General features: G+C 32.7%; 1 protein-coding gene across 1 annotated transcript; it reads left to right on the top strand.

Annotated features, from left to right (window-relative positions):
• The first annotated feature begins 13,909 nt into the window (after window positions 1-13,909).
• Window positions 13,910-15,626, top strand: LOC116146793 (spermidine coumaroyl-CoA acyltransferase). Its single transcript, XM_031432273.1, has 2 exons — window positions 13,910-14,810; window positions 14,939-15,626. Exons 1-2 carry the CDS (start codon window positions 14,014-14,016, stop codon window positions 15,471-15,473), a joined length of 1,332 nt encoding a protein of 443 aa, XP_031288133.1. The 5' UTR covers window positions 13,910-14,013; the 3' UTR covers window positions 15,474-15,626.
• Window positions 15,627-18,131: the final 2,505 nt, after the last annotated feature.

Below are 18,131 nucleotides of genomic sequence, written 5' to 3' on the forward strand. Positions count from 1 at the left end.
GATGGTAATATATTTTTATTATCTTTCTAACCAATGAATTATCATTCTCATGCTGAAAAGTATTTCATACCTCATGGACCACAACATATTTGGACTGTTTTTTGTTTTTGTTGTATAGTTTGTTCTTCTTGGGCATGTCCAAGGTTTTTAGCAGCAGCGGAGGTTTGGTCTCCTGGGTTGTAATATTTTCATTCTTTTATACAATTACCTCATTTATCGAAAAAAAAATCTGATACTCTTTCATTTGTTTCTGTAGAAATTGTGAGTAAGAAAAGACGATTATCCCAGCACAAAAAAGTTTTTATTATTAGTACTCCATCATTTCTCTTAGCATTCAACTAAAGCGTAACCTGATTTGAAGGTTGATTATTTATGTGATTGGTTATTTCTGTTATCGAATTTTCTGATTTTGATTTGTTTGCAGGCTTTCAAGGTGAGAAAGACTGTCGTACAAATGCAATCTCTTATCTAATAGCTTGTTTTTCCAATTTTACAATTATTTGATGAGGAAGGTTATAAAGAAAGTGCTCGCATATATGTTAAACTTTCATCTCTAACCCACCCACTCATGTATGTATGTTTTACATCTTCAAATTCTTATGCTTATTTTGTAACTTAATCATGACCATCTGGTGTGCAAGCTCGCGCATGAAAGTGGATATTAGTTTGACTTAAAGTTATTTAAGGACCTGGAACTTGATGGGAAGTCGGAAGAGGTTGAAAGGTATCTTTCTAGTTTCACAAAGGTTGATGACACCAAAATCTATTTTCAGATTAGGACGTTAACACCGAAAACCCTAAGCTTAACCAATAACAATAATAAGTTATTCAAAATTTAAAACATAGGCACAAGCACATGCCAAATACCAATAAATTTATACCATCTAAAAACATCGTTTCTAATAATAACAATAATAACTTATTCTAGTTTGGAAACATGGCCACACTCACATGTCGAATACCCATAAATTTATACCAACTAACATCATCATCTCACCATACTAAACCCACCCCAACCGTGCAACCAAAAATCTATGTAGATGCCCCCTAAAACAGTCCAAAGAAAAGCAATATCACCCAAAGCACAAGTACCCCAGACATGCCAAAGCTCCAACCATAATATTATTCAAATAATTACCGAATGCACAAAAAATTCCAACAATAAATCAATTTCAGTATTTCAATTACCTTGCCAAGTCAATTGACCATATATACATAGTATTTCAGCCACCATTACATGCACAGATCGACCAAAAATGCAACCATAAACATATGAAATTCCAACCACCATTGCAACCATAACAGTAACCCAAAATGTGGTCTATACCCACAATTTCAGCCTTAAGACACATAAAAAAGAACACACCCAGCCAAACATAAAATACAAAAAACAAAGCAACCCTAACTGCAACGCAACAAATCATGACATTAAACCAGCAACATATTGCCATTTCGAACTATTTTCATGTCATTTCAGCATCAAATAGGTTATTCCACGGCAATATTACCCTCTGTAAAGCGACACAGACCAACCTTCTCAATTTAATAATCTTTCTACAGCATCAGGGGGCGAGGAACTTACCGAAAACCATGATTGGAGTGCTGTTGGGAGCAAACAGATGGCGATGAAGAACAGAGGCTGCTGTGGCGTAGATGCTAGCTCAATGGCAGAAGCAAAATGGAGAAGTTAGGGTTTGAGATTGCAATCCAAACAAATCGCATTGCAACCATAATAGTAACCCAAAATGCAGTTCATACACACAATTTTAGCAATTTCAGCCCTAAGACAAATAAAAAAGAACACACCCAGCCAAACCTTAAAAAGAAAAAACAAAGGAACCCTAACTCCAACGCAACAAATCACGACATTAAACCCTAAACCCTATTGCCATTTCGAACTATTTTCATGTAATTTCAGCATCAAATCGATTATTCCATGGCAATATTACCCTCTCTAAAGCGAAACAAACCAACCCTCTCAATTCAATAATCTTCCTACACCATAAGGAGGTGACGAACTTACCGATAATCGCGATTGAAGTGCTGTCGAGAGCAAACAGATGGCAACAAAGACCCGACGTTCCTGCTGCAGAGATGGTGGACCAACGACAAAGGCAAAATGGAGAAGTTAGGTTTAAAATTGCAATCCAAACAAATCACGCAACATACAAAGGAAAAAGGGCAAATGACTTACCGAAAATAGCGATCGGACTAACAAACTAGCGAACGAGAAGAAGACTTTAGCGCTGGCGAACAAGTTTTAGCGCAGAGAAAGAAATCATGACTGTACGGTTCTGAATTTTTTTTCTTTTATACTATAGTTTTAATGAAGTTCAAGGGCATATTGGTCACAATATGCAAATAGCTGAGGATAATATGGGTACACTAATCTTCGTGGCATTTCTGAAAAAATGATAAAAACCAAGGCAGTTTTGTCTAGAAAATCAAAAAATTGAGGACAAATACGTCTATTTGTTCAAATTGACTACTTTGTAATTATTAATAAACCAAAGGATATTTCCGTCCGCATAATCCACTGTTTAGAGGCAAGATTGGATAGAAATTATGATTACTCGAGGAATGTTTTAATAACAGCGCCCCCAGGTAATAATATTCCCAGCAATTTACCCCCTTTTTGGCATTGTTTGTCATCTTATTTTTCGTGAATGCTTTGTACAAGAATGCCAAACACGATTATCTGCTCAATTAAACAAATATTACCCATGTTAAAAAATTTCAACCCGATCCAAACTACCCCATAGGGGTATATTATATTAATGGAAAGAAATATCACCTTGAAAATTACTAAGAATGTTTAGAAAATGTGTTTGGTTAGTTCGAATAAATTAGTAAATAATATGTTTGGTTAGGAGGATTAAATGGGTGGGTATATTATATAAATTACTAAATTACCCTCATTTTTAAATATTATTATTTTTTTAATCATTTCTTTTAAACCCCTACATTTGAAATTTTGCTAAAACACCCTAGCCATATAAAACTTTAATTTTAAGCAAAATCACTCAAAGCCACTACCAGCAACCAACCACCATCGCCGACAATCGATGGAATTGCACACGACTGGCCGTATATGGCCAGTCATGCGCCGGCAAAGCTGGAAATAGCCATGGATCACAAATCCATGGCTGAAAAATGGCCAGATCTATGGCCATTACAAGACTAGATCTGTGGCCGAAAGCAAGATGTAGCTGTTTCCAGTGATCCATGGCTGGAAAAGGCCTTATCGACGCATGACCGACCAGATCCTGTTGATCATGCACCATTACGGTGACTGACGTTGGTGGCCAACGGTGGTGAGTCACGATCGGCGGTGATCTTGGGTGGTTGGGGGTATTTTGTTAGCTTTTAAACTTTTTTGTGGTTGGGGTGTTTTAGTTAATTTCTCAAATGTTGGGGGGGCTAGGTCATTGTTATTTGGTAGTAAGATTACCCCTCACATTACCAACGGTAAACACTATTTGCAATAAAAGATTACCGTAATATTTTATTATTTGCAAACCAAACACAGGAATTTTACAAAATAAACGAAAATTACCCTCGTTATCTTATTTACCCCTGATCCAAACGGCTTTTTATGTATAATTTGTTTATCATTTAATCTAAATAGTCTAACTTACAGGTAAAGAATTACATTGTAATATAGTTTAACAGACTTTCTCATGTGAAATTCGGATTTTACTTTATATGGAGTTTCGAAGACAATGTTAAATTACCACTTGACTTAAAAGTTTAAACTATCTATTAATATTAGTAATATATATATAAAGCTGAATGCCCATGCGGGTTGTTCACCATGTGGCACATTTTGGAACTCATAAAATTGTTCTATTTTGACACATAGGATTGAATTTTATTGATGATGTTGTGGAGAGATATTAAATGCTGAATTAGTATTCCAAATCCAAAGGCAAAAGCATACCTATTTGAGTGACACGTATGACATTTTTTTCTTTTTTTTAGCTCTAAAATTGTTTTATTTTGGAGCTCTAGAATTGCTCTCTCTTGCCACGTTGGATGTGTGGTTTAATGAGATATTTTTAGCTCTAAGATTCATGAATACTCATGATGGTTGTTCGATGTTCGCCATGAATACCCATGTGGGTTATTTTCCATGTGGCACATTTTGGAAGCTCTAGAATTGCTCCATTTTGACACACTGGATTGACAAACCAATCAAATTGCTCTATCTTGACATGTTGGATTGGTATTTATTGCTCCATCTATAATTATTAATTAATTAAAAAAATTGGAACAATTCTAATTATATAGGTGCATTGCATTGGCATTCTAAATGTCTAACCATAATGACACCTTATATTTGTGATTGTCATGCGGTTGAATTTTATTGGTGATGATGTAAACAATATTAATTGTTGCATTGGTATTCCAAAGTCTAAATAAAAAGACATAAACATTGGATTACATTGGTCCATTGCATTGTTGTATTAATAATTAATAATAATAATAATTATATAGGTGCATTGCATTGGCATTCTAAAGGTCTAACCATAAGAACACCTTGGATTTGTGATTGCCATGTAGTTGAATTTTATTGGTAATGATGTAGACAATATTAATTGTTGCATTGGTATTCCAAAGTCTAAATAAATAGACGTAAAGATTGGATTACATAGGTGCATTGCATTGGTAGTAAAAGCATATCTATTTATTAATAATTATATAGGTGCATTGTATTGACATTGTAAACCTTTCTTCGTATTCAATTCGTATTTAATTGTAAGGGGTTATAAAAGGGACGTATGTTCATTTATGTATTATCGCAATATGGTAGTTGGTGTCAACAATACGTCTGGTCTTTTGCTAATTGTTTATAGGTCATGTTAGTCTGTGTCAATAATACGTCTGTTTTTCATGATTTTATTAATTGATGATTTTTTATTTATTTATGTTTTTGTTGTTGTTTACATGTCAAAGATTCATGAATTGGCATGGAATAAAGGCAGGATGTCCGATTGACATTGTCAAATGAGTTGTTATTTTGATTCGTTCTTCTGAACTGTAAGCATATCTTCTAACTATTTTAATACGAAATTGTAAGTACATCTCCTAACTATTTTAACAGTTATTATTTGATTAAATGATTATTTTTTTCGGTCAATCTATTTGAATGATTAATTGTGTTAGTCTTGTCGAACGGTAAGTGTATTCTTTAACAATTTTAATATGAAGATTAATTAACTTTTGTTGATTTCTTTTTCAGGTAACAGTTGTTATACGAATGAATAATTGTTCCTTAACAGATCTTAACATGAAGATCAATTAAATTTTGTTATGTTTGTTTTCAAGGAAATGTTCATGTACTTTACTAAGATCAAATCGAGGATGATCCTAGCTCCACTTCCGAACCATTTCTTTTATCATCACATACATTTTGGTTTCCACTGAACAATCAATAGTAAATTGACCATAACTTTCTCAATAAAACTCCAATTGATGAGAGGTTTAAATCTTTAGAAACTAGATATACAGACCTTTAATTTGGTATATTACACGCTTAATTTGGATAATTGTAGCCCCACTGCTGAACCATTCCTTTTATCATCACACATTATGTTTCCACTGAATAGTCAGTAGTAAGTTGACCATAACTTACTCAATAAAACTCCAATTTATGAGAGGTTTGAATCTTTAGAAACTACAAAGATAGGGATTTAATTTGATATATTATACACTTAATTTGGATAAATTATCCCCACTTTCAAACCATTCATTTAATCGTCACACACATTTCGGTTTTCCCTGTTTCTCTATTTTTACTGAACAATTGATAGTAAATTGGTCATAACTTACTCAATAAAAATTCAATTGATGAGCAGTTTGAATCTTTGGAAACTAGAAAGATAGAGCTTTAATTTGATATATTATACGAAGAATTTGGATAACTATATACCTATGGCCGAACCATTCATTTTATCATTACACATTATAAAACCAATTGAATTTTAGTGATGACAAAGGAAAACAAATATTGATATGTAGTTTTTAATTGTATTTATTTTATCTCTTTTTGTTGATATTTTTTTATGTTACATACATATATCGGAAATAGGTTGTTGCTGAATATAAAAAATTTTATTTGTATCACAAATATCATCTGATGTTTATTGCCGAACAATGTAGCTTTAGTAAACTATTTATAATATGTCGAACCATTATTATTATCATTAAAAAAAAACAAATATTGATATATAGTTTTAATTGTAACTGTTCTATCTCTTTTTGATGATATCTTTTATGTTACATACATATATCATGAAAAGAGTTTGTTGTTGAATATAACTAATTTCATTTATTTAACAAATATCAACTGATGTTAGATGCTAAACCATGTAGCTTTAGTAAACCATTCATTTTATCATTATACATATTTAGGTTTCCACTAAACAATTAGTAGTAAATTGACCATAACTTTCTCAATAAAACTCTAATTGATGATAGGTTTGAATCTTTATAAACTGGACAGACGGGGCTTTAATTTGATATATTATACGCTTAATTTGGATAATTGTAACCCCACTGTCAAACAATTCCTTTTATCATCACACACATTTCTGTTTTCACTGAACAGTTAGTAGTAAATTGATCATAACTTTCTCAATAAACATCCAATTGATAAGAGGTTTGAATATTTAGAAACTAGACAGATAAAGCTTTGATTTGATATATTATACGCTTAATTTGGATAACTTTAACTCTACTGCCAAACTATTCTTTTTATCATAACACACATTTTGGTTTCCATTGAACAGTTAGTAGTAAATTGACCATAACTTGCTCAATAAAAATCTAATTGATGAGAGGTTTGAACCTTTAGAAACTAGATAGGCACAGCTTTAATTTAATATATTATATTCTTAATTTGGATAACTATAACCCCACTGTCTAACCATTCCTTTTATCATCGCACACATTTCAGTTTCCCCTGTTTCTCTATTTTCACTGAATAATTAACAGTAAATTAGTCATAACTTGCTCAATAAAAATCTAATTGATGAGCGGTTTGAATATTTGGAAACTAGAAGGATAGGGCTTTAATTTGATATATCATATGATGAATTAGGATAACTATAGACTTGTTTCTTAATCATTCATTTTATCGTCACATACATAAAATAAATTCAATTTTAGTGATGACAAAGGAAAACAAATATTAATATGTAGTTTTAATTATATTTGTTCTATCTCTTTTTGTTGATTTTTGGATTGATTTTGTTGTTTGATTTGTGGGTTTTGTGGGTTTTACAATTATCGTCTTTCTTTAAGGTGCTATCATCAAATGTTTTTTTTGCTATAGGTGGTGGTCAATTCTAATTGCAGCAAATGGATTTGTGTCACATGACCTTTATCTTCATGACTTCTTCAATGCTTCAATTAAGTTGCCTTCAGATTATACTGTTAGAGTTGTTGTTGCTTTCTATGTGAGTTCTCTTCTCAACATTCTTAATTTTTTTTTATTTCTAAAATAATAATAATAAAACTAATTCATTTTTTCTTCTCAATAATCAAAATCAATTTCTTCCTTTGGCTTTGCAAGTCTCTTGCTTAAAAGTTCACATTTTTCAACAATGTTTCTCTTTCTTTGATTAATTTATAGACTTATCAATAATACCCAGTGGGATATCCTACAAATTTTTTTGCTTCTCTTGACAAAATTTTAAACTTTGGTAGCAAATGTCAAATGGTAACATATTTGAGAAGAATCATGATGATATAAACTTTGAGTTCAATTTGTGGATATTTTATTTATTGATTTTTTTAATTATCAATTCAATATAAAATGAACTTCAATATAGAAAATATATATTTAAAACACAGAATACTCATGCTGGTTGTTCGCCATGAATATCCATATGGGTTGTTCGCCATGTGGCACATTTTAGAAGCTCTATAATTGCTCTATTTTGACACATTGGATTGATAAGCCGATCAAATTGATTTATCTTGACACATTGGATTGATATTTATTACTCTATCTATAATTATTAATTAATTAAAAAAATGGGAACAATTCTAATTATATAGGTGCATTGCATTGGCATTCTAAAGGTCTAACCATAATAACACCTTATATTTGTGATTGTCATGTGGTTAAATTTTATTGGTGATGATGTAAATAATATTAATTGCTGCATTGGTATTCCAAAGTCTAAATAAATAGACATAAAGATTGGATTACATAGATGCATTGCATTGTTGTATTAATAATTAATAATAATACTAATTATATAGGTGCATTGTATTGACATTCTAAAGGTCTAACTATAAAGACACATTGGATTTGTGATTGTCATGTGGTTGAATTTTATTTGTGATGATGTAGACAATATTAATTGCTGCATTGGTATTCCAAAGTCTAAATAAATAGACATAAAGATTGGATTACGTAGGTGCATTGCATTGATAGTAAAAGCATATCTGTTTATTAATAATTATATAGGTGCATTGTATTGACATTGCAAACCCTTTTTCATATTCAATTGTGTTGGCATTCGAAAGGTCTAAATAAAGGGTTATAAAAGGGTGTATGTTCAATTGTGTATTATTGCAATATGTTAGTTGGTGTCAATAATACGTATGGTCTTTTGTTAATTGTTTATAGGTAGTTTGTGTCAATAATACGTCTGTTCTTCATGATTTTATTAATCGATAATTTTTTTATTTATTTATGTTTTTGTTGTTGTTTATAGGTCAAAGATTCATAAATTGGCATGGAATAAAGGTATGATATTCGATTGACATTGTCAAATGAGTTGTTATTTTGATTCGTTCTTCTTAACTGTAAGCATATCTTCTTACTATTTTAATACGAAATTATAAGTATATCTCCTAACTATTTTAACGGTTATTATTTGATTGAATGATTGTTTTTGTTCGGTCAATCTATTCGAATGGTTAATTGTGTTAGTCTTGCAGAACGGTAAGTGTATTATTTAACAATTTTAATATGAAGATTAATGAACTTTTGTTGATTTCGTTTTCAGGTAACAGTTGTTATACGAATGAATAATTGTTCCTTAACAAATCTTAACATGAAGATCGATTAGATTTTGTTATGTTTGTTTTCAAGGAAATGTTCATGTACTTTACTTAGATCAAATCGAGGATGATCATATTGTCAACCGAACTATGAGTATGTGTCATATTTATATTAGTAGAAACAGTTCAATTGTGTTGAATATGTTTTCTATAAAAACATTCGTGTATTTTAATTTGTTATATGAATGATTTATTGTTTATGTCCTATTGGTGTGCGAGTATATATGTTAAATGAATTAATTTTGGTTGATTCCGTTTTCCAATTAATAGGTGTTTTTGAAATAAGAAGTCCTAATATGATAATCCCTTAAATTTGGGTTAAGTAAACCATTCATTTCATCATCACATGCATTTCGGTTTCCGCTGAACAATCAATAGTAAATTGACCATATCTTTCTCAATAAAAATCCAATTGATGAGAGGATTCAATCTTTAGAACTAGACAGATAGAGCTTTAATTTTATATATTATACGCTTAATTTGGATAACTGTAACCCCCACTACCGAACAATTCCTTTCATCATTACACACATTTTGGCTTCCACTGAATAGTCAGTAGTAAATTGACCGTAACTTGCTCAATAAAACTCAAATTGATGAGATGTTTGAATCTTTAGAAACTAGATAAATAGGGCTTTAATTTGATATATTATACACTTAATTTGGATAATTTTAGCCCCACTTTCGAACCATTCTTTTTATCAACACACATTTCGGTTTCTCCTGTTTCTCGATTTCTACTGAACAGTCAGTAGTAAATTAGCCATAACTTGCTCAATAAAAATCCAATTGATGAGCGGTTTAAATCTTTGAAAACTAGATAGATAGGGATTTAATTTGATTATTATACACTTAATTTGGATAACTGTAGCCCCATTTCTGAACTATTTCTTTTATCATCACACACATTTTGGTTTCTACTGAACAATCAATAGTAAATTGACCATAACTTGCTGAATAAAACTCCAATTGATGAGAGGTTTAAATATTTAGAATCTATACATACAAACTTTAATTTGGTATATTACACGCTTAATTTGGATAACTGTAACCCCACTGTCAAACCATTCCTTTTATCATCATACATTTCTTTTTCCACTGAATAGTCAGTAGCAAGTTGACCATAACTTGCTCAATATAACTCCAATTGATGAGAGGTTTGAATATTTATAAACTAGACAGATATGACTTTAATTTGGTATATTATACACTTAATTTGGATAAATTTAGCCCTACTTTCGAACCATTCCTTTTATCATCACACACATTTTGGTTTTCTCTATTTCTCAATTTTCCCTATTTTTCACTGAATAATTAGTAGTAAATTGGTCATAACATTCTCAATAAAAATCTAATTGATGAGCGGTTTGAATATTTGGAACCTAGAAAGATATAGCTTTAATTTGATATATTATACGAAGAATTTGGATAACTATAGATCAACGGTTGAACTATTCATTTTATCATCATACACATAAAACCAATTGAATTTTAGTGATGACAAAGGAAAACAAATATTGATATATAGTTTTAATTTTATTTATTCTATCTCTTTTTGTTGATTTTTTTTTATGTTACATACATATATCGGAAACAGATTGTTGCTGAATATAACAATTTTTATTTGTATCACAAATATCATCTGATGTTTGTTGTTGAACAATGTAGCTTTAGTAAACCATTTATAATATGCCGAACCATTATTATTATCCTTAAAGGAAAACAAATATTGATATGTAGTTTTAATTGCAATTGTTTTATCTCTTTTTTTATGATATCTTTTATGTTACATACATATATCATAAAAAAAGTTTGTTGCTGAATATAACTAATTTCATTTATTTAACAAATATCAACTGATGTTTGATGCTATGCCATGTAGCTTTAGTAAACAATTCATTTTATCATTATACACATTTAGGTTTCTACTAAATAATTAGTAGTAGATTGACCATAACTTGCTGAATAAAACTCCAATTGATGAGAGGTTTGAATCTTTAGAAACTAGATAGACAAGACTTTAATTTAAAATATTATACGCTTAATTTGGATAACTGTAGCCCCACTGTCAAACAATTCCTTTTATCGTCACACATATTTTGGTTTCTACTGAACAATCAGTAGTAAATTGACCATAACTTTCTCAATAAAAATCCAATTGATGAGAGGTTTGAATATTTAGTAACTAGACAGATAGGTAATTTGATATATTATACACTTAATTTGGATAACTTTAGCTCCACTGCCGAACCATTCTTTTTATCATCACACATATTTTGGTTTCCACTAAACAGTCAGTAGTAAATTGACCATAACTTGCTTAATAAAAATCCAATTGATGAGAGGTTTGAACCTTTAGAAACTAGATAGATAGAGCATTAATTTAATATATTATACGCTTAATTTGGATAACTGTAGCCCCACTGTCAAACCATTCCTTTTATATCACACACATTTCGGTTTCCCCATTTTCTCGATTTTCACTAAACAGTCAGTAGTAAATTAGCCATAACTTGTTCAATAAAAATCCAATTGATGAGCGGTTTGAATCTTTGGAAACTAGAAAGATAGGGATTTAATTTGATATATTATATGATGAATTAGGATAACTATAGATCTGTTGCCGAACCATTCATTTTATCATCACACACATAAAACAGATTCAATTTTAGTGATGACAAAGGAAAACAAATATTGATATGTAGTTTTAATTATATTTGTTCTATCTCTTTTTGTTGATTTTTGGATTGATTTTATAGTTTAATTTGTGGGTTTTGTGAGTTTTACAATTATTGTCTTTCTTTAGGATACTATCATCAAATGCTTTTTTTGCTATAGGTGGTGGTAAATTCTAATTGCAGCAAATGGATTTGCGTCAGAGGACCCTTATATTCATGGTTTCTTCAATGCTTCAATTAAGTTGCCTTTAGATTATACTGTTGGAGTTATTGTTGCTTTCTATGTGAGTTCTCTTCTCAATATTCTTAATTTTTTTTTTAAATAATAATAATAAAAATAATTCATTTTCTCTTCTTAAGAATCAAAATCAATTTTTTCCCTTGGCTCTGCAAGTCTCTTACTTAAAAGTTCACATTTTTCAATAAGGTTTCTCTTTCTTTGATTAATTTATAGACTTATCAATAATACCTAGTGGGTTATCCTGCAAATTTTTCTGCTTTTCTTGACAAAGTTTTAAACTTTGGTAGCAAATGTCAAATGGTAACATATTTGAGAAGAACCATGATGATATAAACTTTGAGTTCAATTTGTGGATATTTTATTTATTAACTTTTTAATTATCAATTCAATATAAAATGAACTTCAATATATAAAATATATATTTAAAACACAAAAGAACCAATAATAATGTAAAAAAAAATATAATAAACATACCCGCGCAACACAACTTGAAAATGAATATAAGTTACAGAAATTGTGGAATGTCAATATAAAATTTGAGTTTAAATAGTTGATCTTGATAATATTCAGGTGATATTAGATATCATACACGATTCACTACAAAATACTGACATCGAATATCAAAGATATGTCTGTAAAAATAATATCAATTGTACAAAGTGATGATCCTAAAAATATAATTAGACCATATAATATTGAGGTGATCTTCTCAAGTTGGATGAATTATTTAATAACATCTACCTATAATTTATATTAATAATTATACAAGTACAATTATTAATTTTATCTTAATACAACTTTGTATATATATACAATTTATATTTATTTTAAAATTTGTATAATTTAACACCTATTATGTCTTAATCTGATTAATTTATTTTGTTAAAATAAATTTGTTTACAATCTATTTCAAAAACATTGAATAAACATACCCGCGTAATACGTAGACCCCATGTCTAGTTTTATATTAAATGAGAAATATTTGTTTTAAAAAAAATTGATATTCCTTAAATATTTGACTTCTCATTAAATGTTTTATTTACGGGCATAATCATACCTAATTATAAGAACATTTGTTGTATCGGAATAAGAAGATTAAGCTACTATTACATAGTTAACATTCCATTTCTTCCCTTAATAATAACGAATCTAACTTCGAAAAACAATTTGGTTTCAGTAGGATGTCGGTGACAATTGATAAATTTACAAGGTGGTTCTACCATGGCGGCGGCAGCAACTACGATAATTATTGAGGGAGGTACAAGTTTGGCAACACACGTCACTACCGTTGGTGCTGGGGCGAACAAAAAAAAATAGGATAGAAACAAAATTGGTAAGTACTGAGTTCCAATTCCTACTTGGAACCAACTCTAGGGTCGATTTCAGTTTTAAAAAATTAAAATTGATACTGTATGATTCTAATTCCTGTTTCACAATTTTAGGAATCAAAATCAAAATCGAAACTAAGACCAAGTAGAAACTGAGATTAAACTATAATTTCGAAACTAAGACCAAGTAGAAACTGAGATTAAACTATAATTTTTGTAAACTTTTAAGGATACACTTATAATTTTTTAGAAATGTATTTATCATTTTTGTGAACAGGAAGGGTGATGTAATTTTCTCAAAACTAAAACCAATGTTTTAGGTTCCGATTCCAGACTCTTAAGTACCGAAACCAGTCCATTCTGATTTTAATTCTAAATCCCAGGAATCGGTCGATTCCCATTATGATTTCGATTCCATGGGATTTAGTTGGTGGAATGGTGCCATATAAGAGACAATAGCATGATAATTCAAATAATTATATCAAAAAACTCTCCTTAACCAGATTATTTGCAATTTATTATCTTCAAATTAACTTTTCTCCCCCACCAACTTCTCTCACCAACCCTCATTGATCTTCCCAGCGTGTCTCACGCCATGTCACAATAATCAACTAATCCACCTCCATAAATCTCAAGCTCAAACCAAAAGCATGAACACAACACAATTGTTGCGAATCCATCTTTAAAGATGCAAGTGAAAATCTTAGAAACAAAATCCATTCTTCCTTCCACACCACCTTTTAACGATGACCACGTTCTCCCTCTTTCCCACCTAGACAATGACCCCAACCTCCGTGTCACCTTCCGTTACCTCCGCGTATATGACAACAAACCCACTGACCCCCAGCCCTTCCTCGTCATCGCCACTGCTCTCTCCTCCGCTCTTCTTCATTACTACCCTCTTGCCGCCACCCTTCGCCACGTCGGCAACCAACGTCTCTCGCTGTTTTGCCAGGTGGGCCAGGGTCTCCCTCTTGTCAATGCCACTGTGGACTACACACTAGAATCTTTGAACTATCTTGACGACCCGGATTCGGATTTTGTGGAGCAACTAGTTCCCGACCCGGACTCGGAGGAGGGGTTGCTTAATCCGTGTATTTTACAGGTCACGGTGTTCAAGTGTGGTGGGTTCACTCTGGGTGCTGCTATACATCACGCTTTGTGTGATGGACTTGGTGCGACCCAGTTTTTCAATGCCGTGGCTGAGTTGGCGCGTGGGGCGGCTCTGGTGTCGGTTCAACCGGGTTGGGACCGAGCAAGATTGTTGGGTCCAAGAGATCCACCGAGGGTTGAAGGTTCTGTTACGGAGTTTTTGAGGTTGGAGAAAGGGTTTAAACCGTACCGTCAAGCGGTTGGACCAGTTGTTAGAGAATGCTTTAATGTGACGGATGAGTGTTTGGATCAGTTGAAACGTGCATTGCTCGAGAATTGTGGCTTGAGTTTTACCACGTTTGAGGCTTTGGGTGCCTTCTTATGGCGAGCCAAGTAAGTCCATTTTAGTGATTCACTTAAATAAACTTGACTTTATATAGACATTTTTATTATTAATTAATTAATTAATTGTGTGACTTGTGAATTGTCTCCTTTGACTCAGTTTATGGTTGATATAACAGGGTCAGATGTTCAGGGATTCCTGGAGATGAAAATGTGAAGTTCGCGTATGCAACCAATGTTCGGAAAATAGTGAAGCCTCCACTACCTTTTGGATATTGGGGTAATGGCTGTGTTCCAATGTACGCGCAGCTTATAGCCAAAGAACTAGTAGAGCAACCACTTTGGAAGACTGCTGAACTGATTAAGAGGAGCAAAAGCAATACCACTGATGAGTATGTGCGCTCATTTATCGATTTTCAGGAGCTGCATTCTGGAGATGGTATCACAGCGGGTAATGAAGTGAGTGGATTCACAGATTGGAGGCACTTAGGCCATTCGAGTGTGGACTTTGGTTGGGGAGGTCCAGTTACTGTTTTCCCGCTTTCAAGGCATCTTCTTGGCAGTGTTGAACCTTGTTTTTTCTTGCCTTATTCCTCAGCAAATGCAGGAAAGAAGGATGGATTTAAGGTCCAAGTCACTTTGCGCCAGACCGCCATGCCTCCTTTCAGGGAAGAGATGCAGAAGTTTAGCAGCAAAGAGTTTGGGTTGTCTTGATTGCAGTTGTCTTCTGGTTGTGATTTTGCTGCCATCTGCACAATTGTAATCCGAAGATGTTGCTTAACATAAAAACATAGCTACATTGTTAAACTATAAATTACAATCTTTAAGTCTTATGTTATATTCGTATTTTGAGAAGTCTATTTTGTAATATCATAATTTTATTTTATAAATGTATGATTTAATATTATAAATATATATTTATTTATAGTAATATTATGTCTACAAAATTAGATCCCAATTTAAAATCTCAATATGTGACACCATTGATTATAACATAGTTATCCATTCTCCTTAAATTACTATAATGTTCCATATAAGTAACAACATTTTCAGATCCAATATTTAATGTAACAGACTAACAGGTAAATGGATTCAATGGAGAAGTTACAATTATGAAACATTCAAAATGAAGGTTGATTACACCAATCACCCTGAAGTTTTAGAAGGTGAAGGTTAAATACTGACTTTGGGGGTATTGAACGAAACCATCCTCAAATTTTAGAGAAGTTGTTAAAAACTACACTCATTAACGAAATCCGTTAGGTCACCGTCAAATTAATATAAAATGTCTATTATACCCTATTGCTTTTATTGAAAAAAAAAAAAAACTCCTTTTCCCGTTTCTTCTCACGCCTCTCCCCTTCACGAACTCCAAATTTAAAAGATACCTATGGTGGTGGCGAATACATCGTAGCCTTGCCGCCATCTTAGCACCTGCCTTGCGCTAGCGAACCAATGGCTCACGATGCAACGCTGATGGCCCGTTGCATCCCTACCATATACACCAATCTCTCTTGTTTGTCTTCTGCATTCAATCCACTTTGGCAGAACCAAGCTCAGTTCCAAAACGTAAAAGTCTATCCTGCACAACCCTTCACCAATTGGCCGGAATCTTACCAGCTGCAAATCCCAAATCTATCTTCATCGCAACCACTTAAGCCGAGCCCAAACCACTTCCTCTCGCTTTAAAATCTTTATCAAAGCTTCCAAGAAGCCCAGACATATACCGAATTCAATGATTTATTATGCATTGATCAAAGTTTTTGCACACTAGATGCGTTTGCTCAAACGCCTATGGCTTTAAGAGGGGCAAATGATGAGGTAATCGGGGAGTGGAAGTGGGTTTTCTAGTAAATATTTTGTTTCTTGTTGCCAGAGATATCTTAGGTGATGCAAAGGTAAGAGAGGATGAATCTGATATCTACCAAATTTAATTACTGGTTTTGTTCCAAAGTTGTGTTTGTGCCTTCGTGGATTGCACAAAGGCTAGGTGGAAAAGATATGAACGGTGGAGAAGACGGGAGAATTTGGGTTTCTTTTTTTCTTCTCCTTTTAATTATTATCGATACAAAATATTGAACAGCATTCCAGTTTTACCCCTAATTGTTATTGTAAAATTCGTTGTTTACCCTTCAACTGTTAATTTATCTTGACGGCATCAGGTGTCAAGGGTAGTAAATGACTAATATTCAATATTTGAAGGGGAATGAATGACATTTTCCCACCCGAGGTTTAGCGAAATCCTCAGTTGATACCCCTAGTTGCATTTATTCCAGATTACGACCCTTAAACCAACAACATTAGCAATTTTTAAGATGCAAATGATACTATTACCATATTACCCTTAACAAATAAATTAATAAATTATTTTTTAACCCCTAAATTATAGAATTAAAATAACCATCTTACTTTAAAATTTATTTCAATAACACTCTCTTTTTCAATCTTCCTCTTCCACCTCACGATTGTCGTTTTCAAGCCAAATTGGCCTAATTCCAACGTTGTTGGAACACCTAGACACCACCAAACACATCCTCGTACCTCCCTTATCAAAATCTCTATCATTTCCACCCCTCTACACTACCAAATTGCTGGTGCCACTGGTTGTGGAATCGCGCGTTTCTTGCTGATTTTTGACCAATTGCGATGACAAAAACCTATATGGACCTCACATTTTGATCCACTAGCATCCCCTTTCTAAAACCCCTACCACCCCAAGCTGTGATTACCTGCCGATGGGAGGGTGGTTGTTGCAAATTGTGTGATAGCGCACGCTGAGAAGGTCTTTTCCTTGAGCACCTGGCGTGCCTCTGAGAGAAGGAGAGTTGGGAATGGTTGGGGGATGATGGAAACCTAGAAGAACAACCACAATCAGCCCAAAAAACACAACACAACACCCCAATAGCAACAACCAACACAAAACTACAAAAAAATCAGCCTCCAAAAAGTTCTAAAACGAGCAAATCGCAAAAACCCAATGGCAAGAAGGCAACGTTCATAGCCGATGATCGGAGGGAAACCAAGTGACGGGGTTTGAGGGGTTTTGTAAAGTAGAGGCCGACGATTAATAAAGTGGTGGAAGATTTGATTTGGCCTTCGGATTCAAGCGAAATCTGACTTAGAAAGACGGGAGGCGGCTTGCGAAAAATTGGTTGGTGACGACGAAAACGGTGGCATCTAAGGCTAATTCGACGTGGGAAATGTTGGATTTTCAAAAAGGAGTTGATTTTGGCCAGTTTTCTCCTGATTCCGACGACGACGTCGGCAATTCCGACCAAAAACAGGCTGATTTTTGGAGAGAGGGTGCTTTTGAGAGGAATTTTAGTTGTGGTGGGTTATTTGAAATTTTTATTTCTATTTCATATTTAATGC

The sequence above is a fragment of the Pistacia vera genome, unplaced genomic scaffold (genome assembly GCF_008641045.1).
Source record: "Pistacia vera cultivar Batoury unplaced genomic scaffold, PisVer_v2 Contig1008, whole genome shotgun sequence".
NCBI classification, from domain to species: Eukaryota; Viridiplantae; Streptophyta; class Magnoliopsida; order Sapindales; family Anacardiaceae; genus Pistacia; species Pistacia vera.

Bases quoted from the DNA above. Each gene is read 5' to 3' on its own strand.
- LOC116146793 (XM_031432273.1), top strand. From the start codon at position 14,014: ATGCAAGTGAAAATCTTAGAAACAAAATCCATTCTTCCTTCCACACCA. The intron at 14,811-14,938 runs GTAAGTCCATTT...TTGATATAACAG, and splicing joins GCCTTCTTATGGCGAGCCAA to GGTCAGATGTTCAGGGATTC.